Below are 27,138 nucleotides of genomic sequence, written 5' to 3' on the forward strand. Positions count from 1 at the left end.
CTATTTTGTAGGTGAAAATTGCGCGGAACATATAGCTCTTGTTTTGTGTATTAGGGGTTGGAGTATTAGCCAAAGCTGTTTTAGGTTTATTGTTGTGTTAGTATGTAAATTAACTTATATATTTAATGCACAAAATTATAAAATTAGTATTATTATTTTTCAATCTGCACATTATAACAATTTGAAAGTTAAGACATTGAATATAAAAAATGAATGACATGAATTATTTTGTAAAATATATAAAATTAATTAAATGAATATAACAAGTAACTGATCCAAATACCCTATCCAAGTATTAATAGGGGTAGTTTAGGCATTCGAAAAATACACAATTTGAAAAGTCAAACTTAATTAAAAAAATTGTTTAGTTGGAGGCTAGTCAATGTGCTTTATTCAAGAAAACAAAAGGATATGGGTTTTTAGTAGAAGAAAATATAGTTTCAAGGGTAATGTTAAATTTTCAGTTTTTCTTTTAAAGACAATATTCTAAATTACAGGAATATTTCAAACTTGCGCTGAAGCATAAAATTTTCATTATATCGATAATACAGTGTTACATCATCCGTTATTATATAAGTTGTACAAAAGTTTACTTTTGAAATTGTTAACTTTTTAATATAAATATCTAATTACTTGTATAAAAACACATAATGTATTATTTCGTATTTTGAACCCATAAAAATATTCCTCGTGTGAAGGAGCCTGCCTCACCGGTCCCTAGATGGACATTATTGATGCCATATACCATGCACATAGAATGGAAGACTCTTCAACCTTGTCCACGTTACCCGTTACCAATGAAGGAAGACTTGTTGACCATGAGCTAAATCACTGGTGGATAATAATAGATTGGATGGAGAGTTGGTAACTTAGGCCACCTCCAATGGAGCTAAAAATTTGATGGATTTGTTAAAAAATTTATCACTGAAGTCTAATCGATGTTTGGGTTATAATTATATAGGGCCTACAAGGTTATTATTTGGTCAAAGAAGCTGCTTAAATGTAGTTCTTCTTTTATGTTATCTCCAACCGAGCCAATCATAGGACCATAGGTCAAAGGATAACTATTTGTTACGTAAAACTCATTTCCAACAGAGGTCTGGGCCAAAAAATCCAACCATATGACCAGGGGCTGGCCATCTTTAGCAAGCCAACTAGCCTCTTCAGTTGGGCTTAGCTGGATTTTTTTTAAGACAAAATAAAAATAAAAATAAAAAATTCTAATTTTCGTCCTATAAATACCTAAAGCATTATTATCTATTCTAAAGTAGGGGGGAGGGCAGGCGCTGTTCACGTTTGTTTTGATTTTGTTTTATTTACAACAAAGCCATGCAACAATACCAGCCGAGTGGGAGGGTAATTCTCAAAATTTCAGAGGGTAATTTTGTCCATTTGGCTTATCAGGGAGCCACTCGATTTCTTGCTATTTACAACAAAGCCGTCAGGTTTGTGCTGATATTGGGGCTGGGTTGGAAGGGCAATTTTGTCCTTTGCGTTTGAGACGGATTGGGGTGGGTTTAGGTTTGCTGTCATTCAAGGGTTTCGGGGATGGGAGGCCATGCCTCCGATGGAGAGAGAGAGAGGGCAGAAAGCATGGTTTCAACTGAGTGGGAGAGAGATTTAGGGATTTTGTCCACTTTTTGAGAAAACGGGATTGGTAAGGAGAGAATGGCTGAGGGAGGTATGGGAGAGAGTGGGTTTCACGTTATTTACAAAATTCATTTCCGTTCAGATTGTAATTTTGGTTTTATGAGAGAGAGCTTCGACTTGCAGAGAGGGAGAGAGAGCATGCGGCTTGCAGAACCACGATGATGGAAGAAGAAGAAGCTCAGAAGTCTGATACGCCAAGTCGGAGGAACCCTAAAAACCAGAGAAGAAGAAGAAGCTCAGAAATCGAAGCATTCAAATCATGAGTCGAGGAAGAGGAGGCGGATGCGATTGCCGTTGTGCAGCTCAGACCATCACGATTTTAATTCTAACACTGGAAGGCCGAGGTGCTGCATTCACTGTAACAGTAATTCTAACATAGGGGAAATGGGACTGATTTCCGTTTTTCTTTACTTCTGGCTGCAAGGGAGAAATGGGATTTTCATGAGGCTGGGTTTCCAAAGTTGTCTGCTTTGGCTGGTCCCATTCTCCCTTCCCTAGATGTTCTTCTGTCAGCTTTGCTGGGTTTATATAATCTCCCACTTTTACCATTTTAATTAGTGGTAGAATGTCACAGTCAAATGGGGTGTTAAAAATTGCATATACCTTTCTGTTTTGATTGAAATGGTTCTTCAACCATTTCAAGAAATTGTGCTATACATGCATAGGTACTCATTTCTCTACACTTTTCGAAGATCTTATATATCTTTTCCTATATTTATGCTTATCTCTAATATAAATATAGGTTACAATTCCTTATCTCACTGTTGGATTTGCCATTCAATTCCTTACCTGACCGTTGTATTTTCCATAGTGTTTGGGTGTGCAATTACAGGGAGAGAGAGAGAGAGAGGGTGGGTGCAGTCATTTTCTCTTTCTATATCCTTCCTTTCCCAATTTGCGTCTCTGGTTGTTGGCATTCATCTTCTTCCTCAAGGTAAGGACTTTTCAATCAATTTTTGAATATTTAATTTGGGTTTTATTGTTTGAGTTCGAACATTCACGGATCTATGAGCAATAGTTTCAGATCCAATAGTTTTGATTTCAAATTTTCCTAGCTGTGTAGTTCTCCATTTTTTTTGCTTCTAAATCTGAAAAAGGGATTTAAAACTTTCTTTTAATTGCTGTAGTCATAACCCAGAATTTATTTTTTCATTTGGTGAATTGGGTTTGGTTGTTGTACATTTTTCTCTCAGCATCTACACAACGTTGTTCTACCATGCCTGGGTTTCGAAGTTCCAAATCCAATTTAACACGTCATCAACTCCACTTAAAGGTTCCTGCATCTCTTTCTCTCCCCAAATTCTTGGCCACATAATTTTATAAGCTTCAGGGAAATGATGCTAGAAGTGCTTAAGCTTATCTATGTGTTTATTTATTTTAACTTTTGTTTTAGTTGTTTTTAGAATGAGTACAATTCAATTGCTTGCCTGATTATTTGGTAAAAGTGCTTTTCTGTGAATAATCATTTGTTAAATGTGCTTTTCTGTGAATAATCATTACTTAAATATGCTTTTGCGTTTGAAGATTGACATTCATGTTGCAAGAATTAAGTTGTGCTAGATTATTCTGTAGTCCAACTGCAAATGTTTTGATGAAGAGCTGGACCATGTATTCACCTGCTTTTAACAACACTGATTGTTAGGGTTTTCTGGTTTGTTAATTTGGTATTTCCTAAATTGCAAGTTTTTTGGTGTCAGTTGTATAGATTTTTTGTAAATTTTAATCTTCATTCTGAAATTTGTGTAATTGTTTGGTTCAAATCTTTATATGGATTGCTTTGTGTAATTGGTTGGCTCAAAATTTTCATATTTCTTTGTATGGATTAATTTGTGTAATTGGTTGGCTCAAATCTTTGTTTGATCTAACTATTCCAATTTGGCTAATTTGGTTTTGTTTAGGTTTGATTATATTGGGGTTGAATTCTAAAGTGAGGGTGCAGGACGTGTGTGTAGGGTGTAGGGGTTTCAGGGGCGGTATGAGTTGGGGTGCGCCCATGAATTGCAGAGCTGCTCAGCTCTTCGTCTGTAAGATGAGTTTCATCCCTGCCTTAATTCACTTAAATCCTGTGATTTCATGTCTTTTTTTGTTCTGATTCTGAGAGCATGTTTCGGATGGATTATGGTTTAAATTTTTGCTTTGTTCTGCCTCTAGACAGCCGCCACCACCACTTTGTTCAAATCTGACGGCTCGCGCTGTAGCATCTGCGTGAATCTCCCCGCACAACTGGACTCCACGATGTTTTCCAAATAAACTCCAAACTCCAAAGGGTGCGGCTGAAAAGTTAGAATCTGAGGCAATCAAATCCAATCCAGGGAAGAGATTGGATAGCTTCTGAGGTGTGGCTATGATATGCGCCAACAATTCCGAATGGAGATGATACTGAAGAAGATTGTAAGTCAAGCCTAATCACTAAATACATTAGCGAGTTTAGTGACTGGTTTGAGCTCACCCTATACATAGGAAGATATATTCAAATAATGATAAGAATATGGTTATTCACAAATGATTAGGATTGTGTGAATGTTAATTTAAAATGAAGTTTCTGTGTTAGAATTAAAAGAGCTATGCATGGTGGATTTTTATAGGTGTTATTAAATTTTTATACCAGTTTTATTTTATGGGAATTAAGTATGGGTGGTTTTTGTGTTTTTGAAATTTGAAAGGGGATCATAAATTACAAGAAGAACAGGAAGACTGAGCGCCAATCAGTGCTTCTCTTCCTGCCTCATCCAAATCCAGACATGGTAATTACTCGATTTCTCATTTCTCATTCATCTCCTTTTGTTTTGTTTTGTTTTGTTTTTATTTTTGGCTTTTGAGAAAGTGTTTGAGAAAATTAGGACATTTCAGATTATGGTATTCATTTTGAATTTTCTTAAAATTTTTCGATTATCAGATGGCATAGTTTGTGATATACTGTAATATGATTTGAGTGCTCAAAATTAGTATTGCAAATTTTAAGTGGTGGAACAGACCCTTTTGGGATTAGCATCTAATATCTTTGTTAACACAATTTCTTATAGAAAATTATATTATCAAAATCTGTAATATCTCCATTTTATCGTTGTTCTTAACTGTCCCATAGTTCAGTAGATATCGGAGTTTGTAATATTATTTGAGATTTGGTGTTCTAATTTTGTACTGATTGGTTTTCTTCGTTTTTGCGATGTTTTAACAGCCTGTCAGACTGGAAATCAAGGTAATTTGGATTATATTTGCTTTTTCTGTATTGTATTTGTTTTCTTAAACTGAGAGGTATTATAATCTAAATAGAGCTGACTTGAATGGATTCCTTTTTGTTGATAAATGTAATTTGGTTTTGTAGGTCAAGATTTTTCAGCAAGCAAAATTAAGCTGTAAATTCATTTGAGGTACAAATGCTTCCACTTATTTAGAGTGCTGAATTCACCCTTGGTTTTAAGTACTCTTTTGCGTATTCTCAATGTAGTCAAATTTTTCAAGACGATTTGAGTGGGGAAAAACAATGTCAAAACAAATGTAATATATATAAACGTTTCTTTTGGGTTCTGAAGATACACTATGAAGTGTTTGCATATTTAAATTTTCAGTTTCCTTGAGTGTATTCAATCTCCTGTTTCATTATAGAGACCTCACGTAGTATTTAATTTAAGATGCTTGCTTCAGTACAATCAAATGGAAAAAAAAAAACCATTGCAATGTTGGTATTTCATATATCTTATTTATAACTACGTTTTCTATTGCAAATTATCTCTACAACAATTTATAAGCGCGATGTCCATGTGGCTATTATGCATGCATTATTTTCTTCTAAGTGAGGATACGCTTTAATTAGTTCCTCCCTCATTTTTCAGGTACAGAGTGGTGCTGAAAGTTTTCCTCATTATTCTCCTATGCTCAGTTGGTTGGGTGTATATGACATGCAGTGAGCTCAGAGACGCAGATAGATTAGTTCATCCATGTTGCTGAGCCCTGTCTTGAATGGTATCTTGGCTGCTGCGTTCTTTTTGCTGTGAATTATTTCTTGATTTTGTTGCACTGTTAGGTCAGGTTTTGGGGGTTCCTTTATTTGTTTCGTTTTCTCATATTTTGGGGATGCATCTCTCTGTTCTGTGTATTGTTCTTTGTTTTAAGGTCAGTTTCCTTTTCTTTTAGGTTCTTTTTGTGGGTTTTCAGTTCGTTAATTTGTGACTCTGTGTTTAGATTTTTCGTTGGTGTATGATTAAATGGGTATTGGGTTTTGGTTGTATGATTAAATGGGTTTTGGTTGTATGATTAAATGGATTTTGGTTGTTAATTTCTGCCTTTTTCAATTCCGCTGAAATCCTTCTTTTGCTTGCGTTGTCTAACGTGTTATGGTTAGTTTTCCCCTTTTTTAGTGGTTTTCAATTGGATTCCACAGTAAAACCCAGAAACTTAGAGGCATGAAATTTTCATTTTTATTTTGGATTCTTGATTTATTTTCAGTGTTAAATTGCATGTTGCTTATGTTTCTCAGGAAACAGAGCATTTTTTGCAACTATATCTTTTGTAATCAGCTTGGTTGGAAGGTAGTTATTAAAAGTTAGGAGGGTAATTTTGTCTTTTGAGGTCAATTCCTCCCCCTTCGATTTTGCTTTATTTACAACAAAACCGTGGGATTTGGGGCTGGGTTGGAAGGTAGTTTTTAAAAGTTAGGAGGTTAATTTTGTCTCTGACCAGATTTCAAAATATTTACGGTTTTACCAGGATTGCTCTGCTTCAAATTTTTTTTATTGTGTTGAATGACGAGACTGCCCATCTCATCTTCAGATCCCACGGTGAGGATGATGAGATGGAGGGGTAGAATCGTCTTTTTATCATGAGACTGCCCCGTCACTTCGTTCTGTCTTCGGCACAGACAAAGCCATGCCGATCCTGGCATGGGTGAGTGGGAGGGCGACAGTGTGAGAAGGAGAGATTTCAGGTATTTGGGGGTAGGGAGAGTGATTTCAGGGATTGGCAATCCCATCCCGTGTTTTCCTCTCATCTCTGTCACACTCCTCTCTCTAGCCCTTTCTCTTTCACTCTCTTTCAGAGTCTCCCTTTCTCCCAACTCTCCATCTCTCTCAACTTTAGTCCTAGCCCTAATTTGTTCTTTCATTCCTCAATTTTCTCCATCCGAGCAATGAAAAATCGAACTGGGTTTTCAGATTATTGATGCACAGGGATTCACGGACAGAGAAGGCAGAGAGAGAGAGAGAGAGAGAAAGAGAGAGAGAGAGAGAGAGAGAGAGAGTTGATTGAGGGAGTTGGTGAGTATGGGCTTGCACAGAGGGAAGAACGCAGGGGTCAGAGGCATGGTTCACAGAGGGGTTGATGGGTTGCAGGTGGAGAGGGGGGTTGACGGGAGGGTATTAATCTTGGATGTTTTCATTCTTGGTTCGTTTAGTTAGTGAAGGTATTAATCTTCTGCAGATTACAACTTACATTTGGTTGTTCATCTGGTTCTGTTTTTCTTATTTGTAACACACCCTGATCAGTGGCTGCCAAGCTTACTTGAAAGGGTTTGGCATTTTAATTAGCTTAGATATAATTTGAAATTTATGTTTTATACACCAGCATTCCGAATATATATTCTGGATTATGATTAATTTTCTTCTCCTTCCACGCTTGCTTTCTATGATGGACAATGTGCCCTTTTTTTTCTTAGATAAACAATCTTTTCACTATCTTGCATGCTTCGGCAACAAAGATTAATAAAACTGCACATCTATTATAGACAGAGAGATGTAGGGAGAAGTTGGAATTGGAGAGAGAGAGGGTGAGGGAGGGATGGGGTTGCTTTCCAAAGATTTGTTTCGAATTGTTTCTCCAGTTCTTTCTATTTGTTTGGGATTGTTTCTTTTTTACTGAATTATTTTGGTCCATGCCACTAAAATCTGATTTATGCTATTAATTGCTGCTTAAATGTGACTTTTGGTATTAATTTTTTACCTTTCATGTTTATGCTGCGTTTGGATTCCATTCGAATCAAATAATGTAGTTAATCTTGATATGAATTCTCTCTGCAACAATAATTAGGGATTTTAGTTTAAATTATCACTAATTTGTTCTTGCTTTGGCCTTGAATCTTGGTTAATTTGGACTGCAGGTGGTTCTGATATGGAGGAGAAGCTGCAAGAGCTTATGATCTTGCTGCACTTAAGTACGACTGTTCTTTAACTCATATAAACTTTTCGGTAGGGTTCAAACTGTTAAGAGTTTTATGATTTTGCAAAAGATTTTAGTAGCAGTAACTTGGTCTATTTGCAGTTGCATTATTACACTATACAAAGCTGGCAGCAGCTTAACCCCAATCACAAATACATATTTACTTCGTCCTTGGCGTGTACGCTTATTGCTATCACTTCTCCTTTGTACTCTTCCTCCTTTTTGACGAAATTACAGTCTGCCCTCAGTCTCCGGCTTTCTTTTGCAGTTACACCCCTGTGCTCTCACAGAGGGAAGCTCATGGCTGACACTGTCGCTTAGGGTATTTAATCTTTGGCATGCCATTGTCTTTATTTAATCATTCTTTGAATGAAATTCCGATAGACATCTACGTCGTAGTTTGACTTTGTTTTTCATTGCGCAATCTGAGTTGCCCCAATATCTTTTGTATGCAATTTGGTGTAGACAAGTGGCTTTTGATGATTCGGTATCTACAATTAATTACCCATACAAGCATGAGTTTCGATTGCGGTCTCGATTTTTCCTTCAATCTGCAATTGATTTTTTTATTTTTTGTTTGTTGCAGCTGTCAATTATCTGCGCATTATTTTGCTTTTTTGAAATTTTTATTGCAGTTTGCTTTCTGCTGGACGTTAAACGTTTTTGTTCAATGATTATATATAGCTTCAGATGAGGAGACTAAAGAATGAGTTTTGGATCCTAATAATGGCTGCTCTTTCCTTGGAATGGGAAGTGCTTTCGATTCTTCTTCATTTTCTTTTCTTTTTGGAAGGCATGAGTTTGAAGTTTGATCACTGAGTTTAACAAACAAATATATCGAGATATAAAAATTGAATTTAAATTTGTAAATGAATTATCTATTTTTTTTGAGATTTGTGTTCGCATGCTAAAACAAAGTATAGTAATGATTGTTAGTTTGCTTGGACGAGATGGAATCCAAATTTATGGGACTAGAGGAGAAGTAAAAAACCTTTTTTGGCCCTTTATGGATCCTACAAATGGTTAGGTAAAAACAGCAAGGGTTGTGAATAATTTTAATCATTCTTTTTCTTTTATTCCAATGGATTTTTTTTATTCATTTTATCATTGGGAACAGTTTTAATCGCACCAAATAATATTTTTGAAATTTTGATTCTATCCTCTGAATCAGTTCTTTTACTTATTGGCTGAACCTTTTACTTCCCTTCCAAACTTGAAAGCAGGAGGCCAAGTCTCCTGACTGGTCCAAGGGCTAGGAGATCAACCTTGAGCAACCTGCCAAGAGGATTTTACCGACATGGTTTGGTTTCTGAACCTCATCATGTCTCCATATTTTTTTTTTATATATAGAAAGCTTCTATCTGCAGATCAAAACACGTCATTTTCTGAATTTTCAGGGAATGAAAATTCAATCAACCAGCATTGATTCTACCTAATGTTAGGTTATGCCACTGGATCTCTTATTCATAGTGGAAAAACTGAGTTCGTATCATTGGTTTGTACCTCTTATCCTATTTCTCATTTATTAAGTCTGCTAATCCTTTTTCTTCTTAATTCTATTTGTTGCTGCTGGTTCCGATATTTCATGGTCCTATCTGTGTATAATGTATTTGCCACTTTTGTTGTTCTTATCAATATTTACATCTTAATTTTTTTCAATTTGTTTCTTTTACTTAACATGGTTTCAACTTCTTGAGATTGTGAGTTTAATTAAGATTTTATCATAGGGAGTTTTAACGAAAAGCCCACGGTACTGTTCACTTTAACGAAAAACCATATTTTTACACTAAAAAGTCAAACCTGGTACTATTCACTTTACCCTTTATTTTGTCCTTATCATTAAAACTCAAAGTTTTCAAGCCCTTTTCATTAGTTTTCCTTTTATCATATGATATCAAAGTTTAAATTTGATAGTTTTTTGAACCGAAATTGTGTCTTTTAATGTGAATAAATTCTGTTAACAAGGATTTTGGTCTCTAAATTTTTCGTAGTGTAATTTTTATGGTATAATTTATGCCATTGTCTTTGTTTTTGTACTTCTCCCATTTGTATGTAAATTCAGTTAATTGGTGAAATTTTTGGGTCTGCGAATTCAATGAATTGGCCAGATGGACCCATAATTAATCCAATAATAGTTGATTTCATTTTGGAAAAACTGGTGCTGGCCAAAGAGAGGTCATGATGTCCCATATTGTATGAACTTTATGTCAATAATGATGGATTGTAAGGTAATTGAGGTTTGTGCAGACAATAACTATTAATACGAATGGATGGACCGATGCCAGGGGTACTGTTAAATTATGTATAAGACATTCTTTCTGTGACGTTGGAACCCAAAATTGGGATGCATTTAAACTTAAAGTATTATATATATGGGTGATTTCCTTCTTTTTCGTTTCTTTGATATGCATGATTGATTGGGGAAAAGCAGGAAAGACCTACTCACACAAGATATGTATCAATGCAGGTTCTAAAGTTGATTTCTTTTTCTATATGTGTGCATATTACAGAGGCAAGGAGGATAGGGGTTGAAGTTTAAGAGATGTGTGAGATAGATTTCAAGCTTATTCAGTAAGTCTCTAATTAAGTCCGAATAAACTGCCTTCATTTCTTTTCTATCCATCCTTTAATTTTACTTGGATAATTTTATTTTATGTAATGATTTCTTCTGGGTTTTTACCATTTCATATTTTAAATACATTGAAGGTTGAAGATGGAGACAACAATGGAATTCTGGATGCCGAGGAGAAGAAGCCTGGCATTATTACATCTTTATTTTTGAGTGAGTATCTCTTTCTTTTCTTCTGATTTTGCTTCTTTCTTTTAGTTGTTGAATATTTCAAATTTTCAACTCACATGTTCATATACATTGTTGAGGAGTGTATTTTGCTATTAACAGGCCATGATTTTTAGTAATTGTTTTTTTATTTTTATGGTATTATTTTTCCCAAACCTAAAAATCATAGCAAAGCTTTTTCAAACGAAATTTTTTTAAAGTATTGCGAAATGGATGATGTCATAAAAAATTATTTTGCAAGTAACTTGACACACTATAGTAGGTTTTCTTTTTGGCATGTTTGTGTTTCTTATTCGCATTCATGATTCCGTTATCATTTACATTTACTTTTGCATGATTTCTCATAAATTGGATGCGAATCTATTTATTGTAAAAATTACTTTTTTAGCCAAGCAAATGATTTGATTGAGCAACAGATGCATCAATCATATACCGCAAGTATGCGATGCCCAAGACATTATAGTGCCTTCAAATTATCACTCTCTTTGGTTTTGGACAGATTACATTAGATTTTATTGTTTATTTGATGAAGTTCTCGATTAAGAGCATATATATTTTTCAATTTATCCCCTTTTTTATCCCCATTTGCACGTGTTTATTAGCACTTTGAATACCTTATCCCCAATTTTCAAGATCATGCAAAACAATGTGACATTGCCTTTCTGTTTATCTTAACATTGTCTCTCTGTTTTTGATATCTTTGTTTATCTCTCTGAGAGAGGAGTGCATTGTTGTCACATAATCACATTACATGTTTCATTATCAAACTGTATACAATTTCTAATTCTTTCACGTCTCAGACAATATAAGGATCTTGAACCCGAAGAAGAAAACAAATGACAGGCAGCTATGTACTGGTGAACTACAAGCATCTGTATTTCATTACAAAATCAGGTGAAATACAGGTGTTTTTATATGCAAAAAAGTCAGGTATGGTGTAATAATAACTTTCTCATGCTATTCTATTTGATTCTTTAATCAAAGTTTTGTAGTTTTTAGTAGTCAAATTTTCTCAAGACGATTTGAGTGGGGAAAAACAATGTCAAACATATGTCGTATATATAAACGTTTCTTTTGGTTGTGAAGATACACTATCGAGCGTGTGCATATTTGAATTTTCAGTTTCCTTGAGTGTATTTCAATCTCCCATTTCATTATAGAGACCTCACGTAGTACCTAATTTAAGATGCATGCTTCAGTACAATCGAATGGAAGAAAAAAATACCATTGCAATGTTGGTATTTCGTCTATCTTATTTTTGACTACGTTTTCTATTGCAAATTATTGCCACAACAATTTATATGCGCGATGTCCATCTGGCTATTATGCATGCATTATTTATTCCAAGTGAGGAACGCTTTAATTAGTTCCTCCCTCATTTTTCAGGTACAGAGTGGTGCTGAAAGTTTTCCTCATTATGCTCCTATGCCCAGTTGGTCGGGTGTATATGACATGCAGTGAGCACAGGGACACAGATAGGTTAGTTTATCCATGATGCTGAGCAATGTCTTGAATGGTATCTGGGTTGCCACGTTTAGATGCTTAGATCTGTGATTGAAGTGTTATCTTAGTTTTTCTTTTTGGAATTCATAATGTTTGCAACTATAAAAAATAATATTCTTTTATACCTGGGTTTCTCTTTTCTTTTTTTTCATGAGAAATTAATTGTCATTGGCAGCACTATAGAAAACCATCTTTCTGCATTATTCTCCACTTCATATAGAATTACATGATTTTAGGTTTAATATCAGATGTCTTATATGTAAAATGCATGTTGCTTTTGTTTCTCAGTGAAGCAGAACATTTTTTACAATCACATCTTTTGTAATTAGCTTGGTTGAATGTATATAAAATCTAAGCTGTTTTACTTACAAACACTGTTCACTCAGCTATCCCTTTTGTTCGTTCATGATTATGTTGAATTTTTTTCATGTTAAATGTGTCTTATTCATGTTGTTAAGGCTGGTGCATTCAAGTCCCGCAGCAGCGCGCGGGCCTATTACTAGTTTCTACACTATTTCTCATATCATTTTCACCATTTCATACTATTTTATTTCATTTTATTTCAATTATTCACCTGCTATTGACATCAAACACTCTTTTTATGCACACTCCTCTCTTACCTCTTCCAATAAACTTTCTTTTAATTTTTTTAATAATTTTCAAATGGCCACATCTTCAAGCGCCACTCAAAATATGTCATGAGCTTTATTCATTTAGCAACAAGTGACACTCAAAATATGTTCAAAAACCTTATTTTAATATGGTAGCTTATTTCAATTAACCAATAAAATTGAAGAACAAACTTTAAAAAATAATAAATTATTGAGGGGCTAAAAAATAGCCACCTCTGGTTAGAGATGGGATATAAATATGGTCTGACAGTATTCATTAAAAAATAATTTCTTGCAGAACTATAATAGGAATGGAGCTTAACATAGCCCCTTCGGTTAGAAGTGGCATTAGCCCCTTTTTAGGGGCCTATCTCTTTATTTGGAATAATGGATTCAAATTCAACGGTAGTTTAATTAAATTAATCAATATCGTTGGACTCAAAATACAACGGCTAGATTTGAAAATACCTCTCCTTCTTTTTAAGTGTAAAATATATTGTTATACTAGAAAAAAACAAGATGGCAAAGATAAAAACTTCAACAGAGTGCAAACAGCTATCATAATCCCCTAAAACAAAAGGAGAAAAAGAACTTCCAACATCTAGTATGCTGCATGAAGCTCCACACCTCAGTAACGATGACGAGAATATTTCGATATACTTCTGACAAATAAAAAAGTCTACCTTACAAAGATCAGGATTAGGCTCATTCCTCCAACCTCCTCGCATAAGCTTTAGGATCGTCAAAGTTAAATCCCTTCTCACGCGTTGCATTGCCTGAATTGTACCCCTTTAAGGAACAGTGAAATCACAATTTCATTAAGAAGGAAATTTTCTCATATCATATATATATAATGTTGGTGTGGAAGTGTAATTGCTGGAATTGTTGAGAGGTTAAGCGTAAAATTCAGTTTTACTGTAAGCCCTTGGATCACAGTCCAAGTGTGTAGCTAAGATGTAATCTTAGGGCAAGTGATGGTTTATGTCTGGTGTCACAATCTCATATGATAGATGAAATGGATGGTTAGATTTACATGATGTAATGAGAGAATATTCCATTCTCTCTCTTCTTTCTAACGGTATTCAAGTGTACAGTGTGTGCGTGAGAAGGAATGAATGTAGAAGCACGTTTTCCATTTTCTTCTTCTCTCTGCAACTTCATTTGAATTCCAGAATTCATAATCTCCAATTCTCATTGATTGATTTCATATATAAGATAACAATCTTATGAATGTTAACATTGCCTCAGAGCCAAGTTTGATCAATTGATACTAGGCATTTGGATATGTGAAGGAACTACCAAGAAACTCGAAATTGAGCTTGAGTTGTATGTGACCTAAGTTTAACAAGGCAGGGTCTGGTAGTAGCGAGTTGAGAGCACCGATCTTCAATGGCGATAACTATGAGTTTTGGAGTACAAGGATGAAAACCATTTTCAAGTCTCACGGGTTGTGGGATCTTGTTGAAAAGGGGTTTGAGAGCTCAGATTCGGAGAAGGATGATGAATCTGATGTGAAGAAGAAAGAAAATGAAGAATCAATGTTGGGAAGATGACTCTCCCAGAGAGACTTATGAAGGATGCTAAAGTTCTGGGTCTAATTCAAGGAGCCGTCGCAAAGAGACTTGTAAATGGCAAGCATGCCCCCACATCTTTTACAAAATTACAATATTTACCCCTACATTATTCTCTTTGATAATTATTATATCACATTAAATATCATATATTTTTTAGTCATCTAACATATTCACACTAATTTATATGACTTTTTTTTTTGTTAAAAACACTTTTACTAAAAAATAAAAATAAAAAAAACCAAACAATTAACATCTTTATTTTACAGCTACTTATTCTCACACAACAATAGAAATATTTTTTTTGAAAAGCAGACCAATATCAAAGCGTCTTCTTAATGGATCCCACACATTTATATAAAAGTTTTAAAGTTTCACAGAGCAGAAGGATACCAGACTGTTTTTGATAAAAGCGATAATGGAGGGGAGAATCAAATACAGAACCTCGAGCGCAGAAGGACACTAGACACTTTAAGTTGATAGCCACCGCCATAACCAACTCAATGACAGAAAGACGAGAGGGAGCACTACGAAGCAAGAAATGAAGTACCCTCGATCATATAATGATAATCGTCGTTCACTTGTATTGGTTTCTTGAACTATTTCTTCATGTGCACTAGAACTGGATTCAGGAGTGCAGGTGCAGTCACCTTCTTCAAACGAGCCGAAAAACTTGGCCAGTTTTTCTGACAAGGATTGCTGGCTTTCATTTAATGACTCTTCATCTCCCTCGTAATCATCATCATCTTCGTAGACCAAACGAATCCCCCACTTCTTCAGCTCGACGCCCTTCATCAATGGCGGATCTCTCCTCGTCACATGTATCTTATAACCTTCTTTTAACTGAGAAACCAAGGGATGACACGTCGGGTATCGGCACAAGTGAAATTGGTCTTCATTTGTGTTTGGTACTCCCCGTAAGTTCAATGCTGAAGTGAAGGTAGGAAAATCCACTACGAGGATCTTTGCTAGAATGTCCACTATTGCAGGGAGTTCTTCTCTTATTTCATCTGGTATTAGCTGGTTGAGAGAGACTACGACGCCTATGATCACGCTTTTGAGAACGCAGTTTTTTCTCTCGGAGAATGTAACCACATCTTGAGAAAACCAGTCTGGTATCTTGCTTCCTGGCATGCTAAGATTGCGTATTTTCCTCAAGTAGCTCTGCAACAAAAATTTCCAAACCTATGACTGAGTTATAATTTCTATACACGTGCATGAGCGTGTGTGTGTGTGTGTGTGAGAGAGAGAGAGAGAGAGAGGACCTTAGCAAGTCTTTTCTTAACAACTGATGAGCAAGCATTGCAACCACTCGCATACAACCTCACCAAGGAATTCAAGCATTCAAGGCCTGGAATATCGACAACTTTATCACAACTTGTTAGGTTCAGCTCCACCAAGTTTTGCAGGTTTGAAATATCAGAGATACTTTCTAACGAGGTGCAGTTTGCAATATTCACTTCATCCAAACTCGAGGGAAGCGGAGGCAGAGACTTGAGCTTTTTACAATGAGACAACAAAAGCTTCTTAAGAACGGACAGTCCCCTGAGACTGGCTGGAAGGCTGCAAAAACTATTGCGGCTTAAGTTCAAGGTTTCGAGTGATGACAACCTCTCGAAATCATCAACAATTTTTCCAGATATATTACAAGCATGAGCATCCAGATCATATAGCAAGGACAGATTTGAGAAAGAAGATGGGAGTATAAAATTGATCTCTTCTGTGTGTTCCCTCTTTTGATGCTTCTTTCTCATTTTTAAAACCATCAAACTAGAAAGCATTCCAAAGCTCTCAGGTAGTTCTGTTACCGCAGTATTTGCTATCTGCAATCTGTGCAAGGACATGAGTTGTCCTATTGAAGCTGGAAGCTTGCGTAACTGTTTACATCCGTTCAAGCGCAACACGGTAAGATTTTCCAACATCCCTACTGATTCTGGCAACTCTGTGATAGAAGCATCGGTTATGACTATAGCAGTTAGTCCCCTCATGCTTCCGATTGACTGAGGTAATGATCTAAGAAATCCACATTTCCTCATCTCAAGCTTCTCAAGTGTTTTCAAGGCACCGATTTCATGTGGGAGATTTGTGATCAATGTCTCATCTATTTGTAGCACAGCTAGAGAATTTAAACCTGCAACTGAATCAGGCAATACTCTCATAAAATCGCCGCGTCCCACCGATAACTCCCTCAAGTTTGACAATGAACCAATGGACGCAGGCAGTTCTTTGATAGGACTAGCATAAGTAAGAAATTCCACTAACGAATTCAGGTGTCCAATGGAATCTGGAATGGTGGTCAGTGAATTACACCAGAGCAAACTTAGTCTCTCAAGGTTTGCCAAAGATCCAAATGAATCGGGTAGTCTTTCTAAAGCTGAATCATTAAGGGATATTTCTTTGAGAGAACACAACTTTCCTATCAACTCAGGTAGCCCCTTCAAGAATTTGCATCGGTTCAAGCTGAGCCTTTCAAGTTTCGTAAGCTTGAAGATAGATTCAGGAAGACTTTCTATCACTGTCTCGTCAAGGAGAAGCTCTTTCAATGATATCATGCTGTCCATGTTGCTGGGCAGTTTTTTCAATTTTGAGCAACCGGTGAGGATTAGGTTCTCAAGTTTTCTCAGGCCAGATACATCACTGGGAAGTTCAATAAGGTTCGAACAACCTCTCAGGTTCAAGTGGACTAATGTATTCAAATTCCCAACCGAGTCATGAAGTTTATTGAGATTAACACATAGCTCAAGAACAATCTTTTCCAAGGCGCGGTTACCAGATAAATCAGGTATAGCAGTTAGATAAGAGCATTCGCGTAGAATCAAGAACATCAATTGCTCTGGCACCTGGAATACAATCAAAATCACTCTTTGTATTACAGACAAAACTATCTCAGAAAATCATAAAAGTGTAAAGCAGATACCAAAGAGTAGGATAGAAAAGGATAAAGCAGATGATTGATCAAATAATGAAGCATACCTTGTTACGCCCGCGCCACAAACTTACAAGTTTGCTATTTGAAAGATCAAGGACAGCAAGTCGCCGAGGGGAAAAATCAGAAGGAAGAAATTTCATAGGACAACCTTTCCATTGTAACCACTTCAACTCAGCTGGAAGAAACTTGAACTTCCCTTCCAAATTCACAAAATTAATTTGGAGAAGTCTAAGATTGACCATTGCTCCAAGGGGTTTGGAGCAAATTACAACCTTTCTCTTTTTCTCTGCTTGATTTTGAAGATATGCTTTGCGCCTTTCCTTTAGGTATGTTACTGCAGAGCAAAAACTGGGGCTTTTTCGAAAGTTGTCCCTCGAAACTCTCTCACCACTTGGATCCCACACCCTCCTTATCGATGATTCGAAGTCTAAGACTATCCCTTGTATACATCTTGTTCCCTGTTGTCAAGGTATCAAAAAATATATAAGAAACTGAGTGAAGAAATATCAAGACAATTATACATCTAATCTAGAAATTGTGTCACATGAATATGTGAACAATAAAAGTACAATAGTGGATTCTGCACCTTATCATCCTTGAAGACATTCAAGATTTCATCACGATCCCAAAGTCTACTACGCATTCCAGGATCTACTACGCTTTCATGTCTAACGATTTGTCTTCCCAAGTCTCTAACTTGATCGTGCATCCACAGCATACCGCTTTCATAAACCTTCATGAGAGATTTTGCGGTGAGATCAGCAATTGCTATCTCACCATCAAAACCACAACCCTTCAGTATGTCAATTGCATCTTCTCTCTTCATATTCATTTTCACAAATAAACATGCAAAGTCTAGGAAGATACACTTCTCTTGCTCGTCTAGAGCATCATAACTTATCTTTAACACATCGTGAAGATTGCCGGGACGAATATGTTTCAGTTTCTGTAGACCGTCTCTCCATTCCTCTATTCTCCTCCGATGAAATAGGTAAGAGCCGAATACTTCAAGAGCCAACGGTAGCCCACCTGTGAGAGACACAATTTGCTCGGAAAGGGCCAGGAAATCATCAGGGGGCTTTTCTTTTCGCAATGCATGGTAACTAAACAGTTCAAGCGCCTGAGACAAATCCAACTCCCTGACCTCATACAACTTGTTCACAAGATGATCGGGCAAGACACTTCTATCTCTTGTGGTAACAATGATTCTGCTTCCTTCATAAAACCAGTCTCTGTTGCCAACTAAAGCACTTAGTTGCTCTACATTATCAACATCATCCAAAACAATAAGAACTCGCTTCTCGTACACGGTCGCTTTTATTGCAGAAATACCAGCGTTAAGTTCATTTACCGGCATCTTCGCAGTAGAAAGACTACCGATAAGTCTGTTTTGAAGCGATACTAACCCCTCGTGTCCTGCAGAAGTTTCTCTAACATTTGAGATGAAGCCGCGATGCTCAAAGTTAGCAACAAGTCTGTTAAAAAGGGCCTTGGCAAGAGTCGTCTTGCCAACACCACCCATGCCATGAATTCCGAGCACTCGAACGCCATTGGATCGAACATCTAACAACCTCATCACATCTTCAACTCGAGAATCAAGTCCCACTGTGTAGGAAGCAAGACCTACCGGGGTTTTCCTTATTTCATTCAAAACCTTTTTGACCAACCCCTGAACCACCTCTGCTTCCTTGCTGTCAAATTACATGGCCACAACTACATTAGTTTGGCTCTTGGGGTGATGAGCACAAAAGATCACTTTAGCTTTTACACCTCTAATCTTTTGGATTAAAATTTCAAAGACATGAAGCAAACTAACCAAGAGAGGAATCATGTGATCAAATGAAAGAAAAAACTATGACCAACGTAATTTGATTAACATTTTGCTTCAATCATACAACAACAACAAAGCTTTATCCTACGGAATGGGGCCGCTGTATGACTTCCAAAATGCCTCTGCGCTCGGTTTTGTGCCATAATCTTTATCTTAGTTATTTTGACTTATTTTTCAACCGTAATTGTAGTGTGAAACTTTAAATTGTAACCTGAATGAAAAGGATAGTTAATTGGGAAGAAGAAGACATTACATAAAACTGAGATTTGACAAATCCCCAAATCCAAATGCAAGCTGCAGCCAAAACTCAAACCATATTATATATGAATATGAATAAACAAATAGTCAACTAGGCCGTAAGATTAACTTATTTAATTCACACTTCCAAAAGACTCCAAAAAACCTTAAACATTAAGTCAAAAATAAGTTTTGAATCACAAATTTAAAATCTTTGTTTGGTAATGGATTTGAATACAATTCTCAAAATCATAACTCAAAAATATCTGAAAACAAGGACTATTTGTTGAAAACACAAAAAATGTATTTTTAGACTTTTTATTTTATGGATCATCACTCCCGTCTCTCTCTCCCTCTCTCTCCTCTCTCCCATTCGGTGTTCTCCCTTCCCTCTTGCCTCTTCAATCCTCTTTTCTCTATTGCCTTTCCAATCCCTTGCCGCTTATATCCACCATAGTCACCACCTCTATCCTTCTCCGTCCAGCCAAGACAAATCGATCTCTCCCGCTTCTTCAATCCTCTCTTCTATGTTGCCTCTTCAATCTTATCTCTTCTCACTTGCATCCACCATAGCACCATAGCCACCACATCTTCCCTATGGTCGTTGGATCTCAGGTTTGAGACCGCCAACATGGTTAGCCTCTGTCAGAGCGAGTTTAGAGTAAGGAGTTGGTAAATAGCCAAAGGAGTCGCCGCTAGGGAAGTGAGGGATGTGGTGGTTGGGTAATTGTTTGAGCTGGGCGTTTGACTTTTTCTGTTTGGATTAGTTTTGAGAAAATGCATACCAAACAAGGTTTTAAATTTAAAATTTTTAAATCAAAACATGTGATATAGAAAAAAATTAAAATTTTGAGTTTCGTTAAACGGGCCTTAAAAATAATCAAATTCTTAATCATCTCAATTTCTGCATGCTGCTGATAGCTGGATAGGGGTTTAACAGATCTTTAACTGATTGAGTGGGATTTTAACAGAAATTAGTTATGAATCAATTTTAGTACTATTACTGATTTAATTACTACCTGGAGGAGTCGCAAACGTAACCGGCTTTGCCACCGACTTTGGCCATGGCGCTCCTCCATCTCGAGACGACGGCGTTTCCATACTGCAGTTCGTGAGCTGAAAAATGTTCGGAAAACGGGCCCCTCTGTCGTCGGACGTCGGAGGGATCCACTTGGTAGAACACAGGCAGAATCAGACACCTCCTGCTGCTCTCGCATATCTTAGCCAGCTCCTCCAAGCACCACCTCGAATCGGCGTATCTCCGCGACAAGACGACGATTGCGGCCGCCGAGTCGTCGATCGCTTCCAGCAGGCTTGGGGCGATGTCGTCCCCGCGGTCCAAACCGTCGTCGTCTAAGAAGACTCGGACGCCGCGGCTTTTGAGGGCCTCGTACAAGCTCTTCGTGATTGTTGCGCGGGTGTCTTCTCCTCTGAAACTCAGGAACACGTCCCAGCGTAGCCGGAAGCCACCCGGGGTTGACGAAACGGCGTCGCCGTCGTCGTCTTCTCCCGCCATTTGCTTCGTTTGCGCGTCTACGCGTTCGACATTATGTTCGTTCGTTTAGCTAAGAAGTGAGCACAGATTCCCTCCACACAAAAAAAAAACAAGGAAACTAATGAAATAAAGAAAACTTTGAGTTAAAAGTAAAATGAAGGGTACCACAACTGATTTTTTAGTATAAAAATATGATTTTTTGTTAAAGTTTTTAAAATAAAAATGTAAAGATGATAACTTAGAGGTGAACGTGCTTATTAAAATTTTATAATTTTGGAGGAACGATAGAACATCACATTTCATTATATAAATGAAAAAAATTTTAATTTTATTTGTAATTTTTTAATATAAATATCTCACTATTTATATATTACTTTATATTCTGAACACGCTGAAATTTATTTCCTTGCTTAGGATATAGAAACCTTTTGGGGGAAGGTTTGGGAAAAGAAGCAAAAAATCATTAAAGATGGAGGGCCAAGCAGCCCCACAACAATCCCTAAATTATGTAAACTTGTCAACATGGGCCTTTAAATGGAGGGGTCAGCCGGATGGAAATAGGGGTCAAGTGATCCCAGACTATCTCAGTAAGGAAAATATACATATATGTTGTAATATAATACGTGGATGACCCACATGAATAGTTTGTTATTATTTATATAAAAAAAATCAGATGAATTACTATTCCTGCACATGGAGGGGTCAAGAGCGGATGGAAATAGGGGCCAAGTGGTCCCAGACTATCTGAGTAAGGAAAATATACATATATCTTGTAATATAATATGTGGATGGCCCATATGAATAATTTGTTACTATTCGTCTAAAGAAAAATATGGATTACTATTCATATGAAGAAAAATGGATGAGTTTATTCATGCACAGTATTTTCACTAATCAAGAAAATTTGTAAAGTGAATAGTATTACTACAGTAATCTTTTGCTTTTAAAAATGAACGAGAAGAAGGAGAGCTGACACACAACTCTATGCCGAGAAGAGAAACAGAAGGAAGAAGAGGAGAGAATAGAGAGAGTTATCTTTGTACTCCTATTATTTCAGATTATAAATGAAAGCATCACTGCTACCCCGAGGACATACTTCAGTCACACTGATCGTAGAGGAACCTCGTAAATTTTGTGTCTTGTTTAATTTATTCTACTGCACACATACCGCCGATTTTACAACAATATAATATAAAGATATTTTGAGAACATTCTGAATGTTTGGTATAGGTCTACTTTGTGCTTATTAAATGTTTAACGTAATGCATGCTAGGCATAACTCGATATGTTGCATGGATAACACTCGACAAGTTTTTTCTATATCATTCATCAGATTACTTCAGTATATGTCGGATATCTGTAGACATGTGCACAACAACCCCACTAAGAGAATAAACTGATTTATTTCTTACATGCTTCGCGCTTTGTTCTTATCTAAAAAACTAGTATATAACACTATGACCTCCAAAATTCAAATCCTAAACCCGTCACTAGGAGGGATGGCAATCACAAGAAAGGGAGAGAAGTGTCCAAGCTCCCAAAGAGAGCTCTCAAGCCCCTCTCCCTCCATATAAATGTCATAGCTCTTCAGATACTCAATACAAATACAACCATAGTGAATGTAGTCAAATTATAGGTGAACCGCTATAAGTCTGTATTTATTATGTCTAACTACGACCTAATCCATCGACTTCCACTCCCTCAAAGTTATTAGTTGTCCTCCTAGTTTTTGGCGACAATAGATATCATTGACATAATAATTATGAAAAAAATACTTATAGTATAACTGTCAGGCCGTCGCGTTACTGTTTTTGTTGATTTCAGGCATGTTACCATGGTAGTTCTCCGCAGTCGTGTTACTGCCATTTGCAGATGAGGGGGATGACTCTCTTAGCCAAACAGCATACTCTTAAACATATTTGGTTAGTTTTCAAACATTTTATCCGCTACTTTACTTTCTAAAAATTAGAAATACAAAAAACTCGGATCATAATTAGGCAACAATGTACAGTTGGTTACATATATATAGATATCCTCGATTCCGTTCTTTCTGTAACAAAATTTTCAGGAATTCGACGGGAGGCAAATCCAGCAAACAAGGTTCTTATGCATTATGCACCTCCAAATAGACAATCGTCAATGAGGCAGGACCGCTGGAAGGTGGCTATGTCCGTTAGCTTGTGCTTAGTAATTGACAAGATTATCTTGGAAGACAGATGAAGCAGCTAAAACAGATTCTTGCAACAATGATGGCGCTCTGTACTGCGGTCCATCTTGAAAACAAATCCGTTGATTATCCCATACTCCTGTTGGATTAGAGGCAAATAAAAGATGAACTGTGAGATCCCGATTTGCCTGGTGGGTTTTAGAAAGATATAGGATATGCCGAAATCCTTATTCAGGCTTCACCTCTCCTGAGCAGCAGGGCTTATGGGAATGACACCGGCTGGAGATACAAGAGCATCCACAGAAAAATCATTTGAAGTGACAGCTATGGCTCCTTCCTCCATGATCTGTACAGAATATGACAGCGCAACTGCAACCAAATCATAGAGAAGACGACATCATGAAAAAACTGTACTATCAAGCACTATCGGCAAGTCCAAGACCATACATAATTACGAGTTACCGTTGAACTAACAACAATTGTTATTTACCTCGAAGGGGCTCCTTCCATTGTCGTTCCTTCGTAAGCTCTTGGTACTTCTTTAGGAACAAATCATAGTAACTTCAAGATTCAACCAGGCAATCAAATAGTTCAGCAAAGATATACCAGTATCTTAGATAAGAAATTAATGAACGAGATGCATTCCTATGGGTCTAGATTTCAGGTAGCTTCCATGTTCAACAATTCAAATTATCAAACACTAAACAGCCTTATTAGAGTCCAGTGATCATGCATCTAAATGAACATATCACACGAACTCTATCGTGGTTAGAAATGAAGATAATGTGAAAATCTGAAGCAAAGATGCATCAACCTACCCTCCACTACGGCCTAAACGCCTTCCACATCTGTCAAATGCAAGCCCTAGAATAAAAACTGAATTGAGATAACATGAAATTATACTTTCAAGTCTCCCACAATCGGAGTTTTCTGAGGTAGGTAAGTAATTACAAGCAAGGTTAAGAAAAAAATACACACCGGGTAGGATGAACAAGTCAACTGGATCGCTTGCCTCCAAAACTGCAACAAATAGGTCCTCCAAATAATTAACCGCCATTACCAACAACCGAAAAAGAAACTACTTCTAATAGGAAAATATTGAAAACAAATTTTAGCACAAATGAATGTATAACTATAAACAGATCGAGAACATTTACTCGTGCAAATTATAGTTTAGAAAAAGAGTACCATCTTCGTGTTGTTTCCCATCACAATCCAAAAGAGCTGGCTCCGAAATGTCCATCGAGTTCACGATCAGATCATCAACACTGGAAATCCTAAGCATCCTCATGTTGCTATTCCTATCCTCCACACGAGGAACAAAAAGCTTTTTCCTGTTCTGCACATCACCCTCTTGAGTTGAAACCAACAGTAAGGATCTCCAAAAGTTTAAGCACAACAACAAAAAGCACACGAATTATGAACACACAGAAATGCTATATTATACCAGCACCATTGGCAGGTTTGGATAGAATTTCTGAAACAATTCTTGACGTATCGACTTCTCGTAAAGCAGGAGGGCTTATGTAAGCGCATATGCTCTTACTAGATTGGAACCAGGAGCATTTAAAACAATGCTCTGAATTGCAGCATCTGAGAGTTCAACATTTTCAGTCAGACAAAAACACAAATACTTAGAGGGCAATTTGAGGAAGCTCGAACTTGAACGGACTACCTTCTTCGGACCTCCGAACCGGGTCCATGTTCTTGAGCTCTTTGCGGATTCTGGACCGGAGCAACCGCTTCTGCCGGAATATAGCTTCGATTGGGTCGTCGTCGTCTCGGTTCATGGTGGAGTAGGGGCGGGGAGAATGGGATGCAAGGCGTTCGTTAGCTAGGCGAGAAGGGAAGAGGGTACGAGAAGCTAACGTGCGCGGCTGGGTGATGAGTGCCACCGCCTCCTTTGCCCCGTTTATGAGCCCACTCGCGCTTGCTCTGCCATGACTGAACATGCTTCGTGGCTCTCGTGCTTTGGGGTTTTTTCCGTTAATTTGGCGCTCTTTTGGTTGCGCGTAGGCGCCGTTAAGAGTTCGGGTCGGATAGGATTTGTTTAGGGTTCGGGTCGGATAAGATTTGTTTACACCGCATTATATTTAAAGAAAAACTAATGAAAATGGTTTGAAAACTTTAAGTTTTAACGATAAGGATAAAATATAAGGTAAAGGTAATAGTACTAGGATTGATTTTTTTGTGTAAAAATGTGTGTTTTCGTTAAAATGAACAGTACCAGAAACTTTTCGTTAAAGTTCCCTTTATTTAATGATCTAAACCGTTTCATTTTAGGTCTTCTTTGAAAATTATTTGTGAGAAAGAATTATTCAAATTTCGAATCGTTTACTTACTCAATTAAATGGTTGTCGTTTTAGTGTTGTCTATATTATTATGTTCGTTTATTTTCTTAATCATAGTTAGATGTCTTGGCAATTCCTGATTTGTTTTGAATTTCTATAAAGACGGTTTTTTTTTTTAACAAAAGAATGAGAAATAACTGGTTTACAACAATAAAGTTTGTATATAAAGTTAGAATTACGGACAATTTTTTTGCACACGCACAATTTCATTGTGTGTGAATTCTCGTATCATACTCGTTGGTTTATATAACATCATCAAGAAAGGTCTACTCACAATATTTTTTTATTTTGCTTTTGCGAAACTCTAATCACAATTAACTAGCCATTAAACATATGATATGATAATTTAAAATGCATATGACTATCATGATTATTAATATTGTACCCTAGTCTTTCATTCCTACATAGTAACATAAACCAATTAGAAAGAAGAGAAAAAGCATATATATATATATATATGTGTGTATGTATTGTATAATTGATGATAAGATTCCATTTTTCCTAAGAAAAGAATCTCGCAGGAGAGAGATGTATGGTGGAAGTCTGGACGAAATGATTAATAATATTAAGTAGCATGGTTAAGCATATGAAGAACAGAATAATATCTTTGGAGGGGCTTTTGTTTGCGATGTTACATGCATGTTGATTTTATTCGAGCCTTAAACATATCGAATAAGGGGGAAACATTTCACTAATTAAGTTGTCGTGTACAAATTCAGATATACAAAAAGAACAAATGAACAGTTAAAGGGTCGTTTGATAACTATTTCGTTTTCAATTTTTTGTTTTTGTTTTCACTCTTTTAAAAACTGAAAACTAAAATCATATCGAATAAGTGTGATACATTTCACTAATTAACTTGTCGTGTACGAATCCTAAAATATAAAAAGAACAAATAAATAATTAAAAGCTTGTTTGATAACTATTTCGTTTTCAATTCTTTGTTTTTATTTTCACTCTTTTGAAAAAAAAAAAAAAAAAAAATGAAATCTTGTTTGTATGTATATAGGCTAATAGGGATGCCTTCTATTAGGTGCCTATAGTGATGAAACTATACTTGTACAAATTTTGTGACAGAATCTCATACATATTATTATTAGGCTAATAGGGATGTCGTTTTTTATTGTACCACATAAGTGAGTGTGTATATTGGGTACTCCCCGGAGAGTACCCAAGTATTATCCTTATTATTATCATTTAAGATGACTACCTTAGCTGACAGCTGGCTCAGATGACCAAAGGCATAAACTTGTGATTTGACAAAAAAAGGATTTTCCATGACCACCATTGACAAAAAAAAAGGGCACCAAGCTCACTGATTTTGTTTCCAAATTTCCTAATTTCGTCATAAAGGTCGCCATTGATTATAAGCTCCTAAAGTATATTAATTCCAATTTGTTTACTTTTTGACATTGGGAAAATACGTATTGCAATTATCGCACAGTATATTAATTCACGTGTTAAAAGTTAATTAGACGTTATTTTATTCTTTTTTACGTAACTATAAATTGTTCTTAAACTCAATAATTAAGGGACCGTTTCTGGAAACATAATTTCCCATCCGACTTGCACGTGTTAAGCATGCAACTAGCGCTTAAATCAATAAAACCGTAATAACTCTAAAAAGTGTCAATAATTATTTCGGTTTCAACTTTTTATTTTTGTTTTCACTTTTTGAAAACCGAAAACTTAACTTTTGCTAATATATAAGTGCCTATAGTGGATGAAACTACATACGTACACAAATTTGTGATAGAATCTCATACATGTCATTATTATATAAGGTATCTACCTTAAGCTGGACAGCTGGTCCAGATTATCAAAGGCATAAACCTTGTGATTTGAC

The 27,138-nt window shown here is 36.4% G+C and overlaps 1 protein-coding gene, 2 long non-coding RNA genes and 1 pseudogene across 45 annotated transcripts in view; 2 read left to right on the forward strand and 2 right to left on the reverse strand.

The window, feature by feature from the left end:
- Positions 1 to 15,839, forward strand: part of LOC126606714 (uncharacterized) — a 41,485-nt gene extending 25,646 nt beyond the window's left edge. The window contains exon 2 of the long non-coding RNA XR_007617338.1: positions 15,668 to 15,839. This is a non-coding gene — a long non-coding RNA (uncharacterized LOC126606714). The remainder of the gene's footprint in view (positions 1 to 15,667) is intronic.
- LOC126606688 (disease resistance protein RPV1-like) overlaps positions 1 to 20,893 on the reverse strand; it is a 47,513-nt gene extending 26,620 nt beyond the window's left edge. For 2 of the 6 annotated variants that reach the window (XM_050274064.1, XM_050274065.1), the window contains exon 1: positions 20,299 to 20,891. In XM_050274064.1, the coding sequence (XP_050130021.1) occupies positions 20,299 to 20,795 (497 nt within the window). In that variant the 5' untranslated portion in view covers positions 20,796 to 20,891. Of the gene's footprint in view, positions 1 to 14,612; positions 15,468 to 15,547; positions 17,123 to 17,255; positions 17,670 to 17,797; positions 18,903 to 20,298 lie in introns of those variants that run through there. The other 4 variants (XM_050274060.1, XM_050274058.1, XM_050274067.1 and 1 more) reach the window with 4 other exon arrangements.
- LOC126606712 (uncharacterized) lies at positions 1,445 to 12,222 on the forward strand. 38 transcript variants are annotated; one of them, XR_007617313.1, is made up of 15 exons: positions 1,483 to 1,994; positions 2,462 to 2,584; positions 2,844 to 2,923; positions 3,549 to 4,041; positions 4,314 to 4,394; positions 4,829 to 4,849; positions 4,976 to 5,021; positions 5,484 to 5,613; positions 7,742 to 7,829; positions 8,436 to 9,100; positions 9,198 to 9,295; positions 10,311 to 10,371; positions 10,507 to 10,582; positions 11,398 to 11,527; positions 11,984 to 12,222. It is a non-coding gene; the product is annotated as an uncharacterized LOC126606712 (long non-coding RNA). The 38 variants fall into 38 exon arrangements; XR_007617309.1 differs by lacking the exon at positions 2,844 to 2,923 and having other exon boundaries at positions 1,445 to 1,681; positions 1,774 to 2,584; XR_007617310.1 differs by lacking the exon at positions 2,844 to 2,923 and adding an exon at positions 7,903 to 8,122 and having other exon boundaries at positions 1,482 to 2,584.
- A 1,771-nt stretch (positions 20,894 to 22,664) lies between the features above and the next one.
- LOC126606391 (5-formyltetrahydrofolate cyclo-ligase, mitochondrial-like) lies at positions 22,665 to 24,990 on the reverse strand (annotated as a pseudogene).
- Between the last annotated feature and the right edge of the window lie 2,148 nt (positions 24,991 to 27,138).

The sequence above is a fragment of the Malus sylvestris genome, chromosome 16, assembly GCF_916048215.2.
Source record: "Malus sylvestris chromosome 16, drMalSylv7.2, whole genome shotgun sequence".
NCBI classification, from domain to species: Eukaryota; Viridiplantae; Streptophyta; class Magnoliopsida; order Rosales; family Rosaceae; genus Malus; species Malus sylvestris.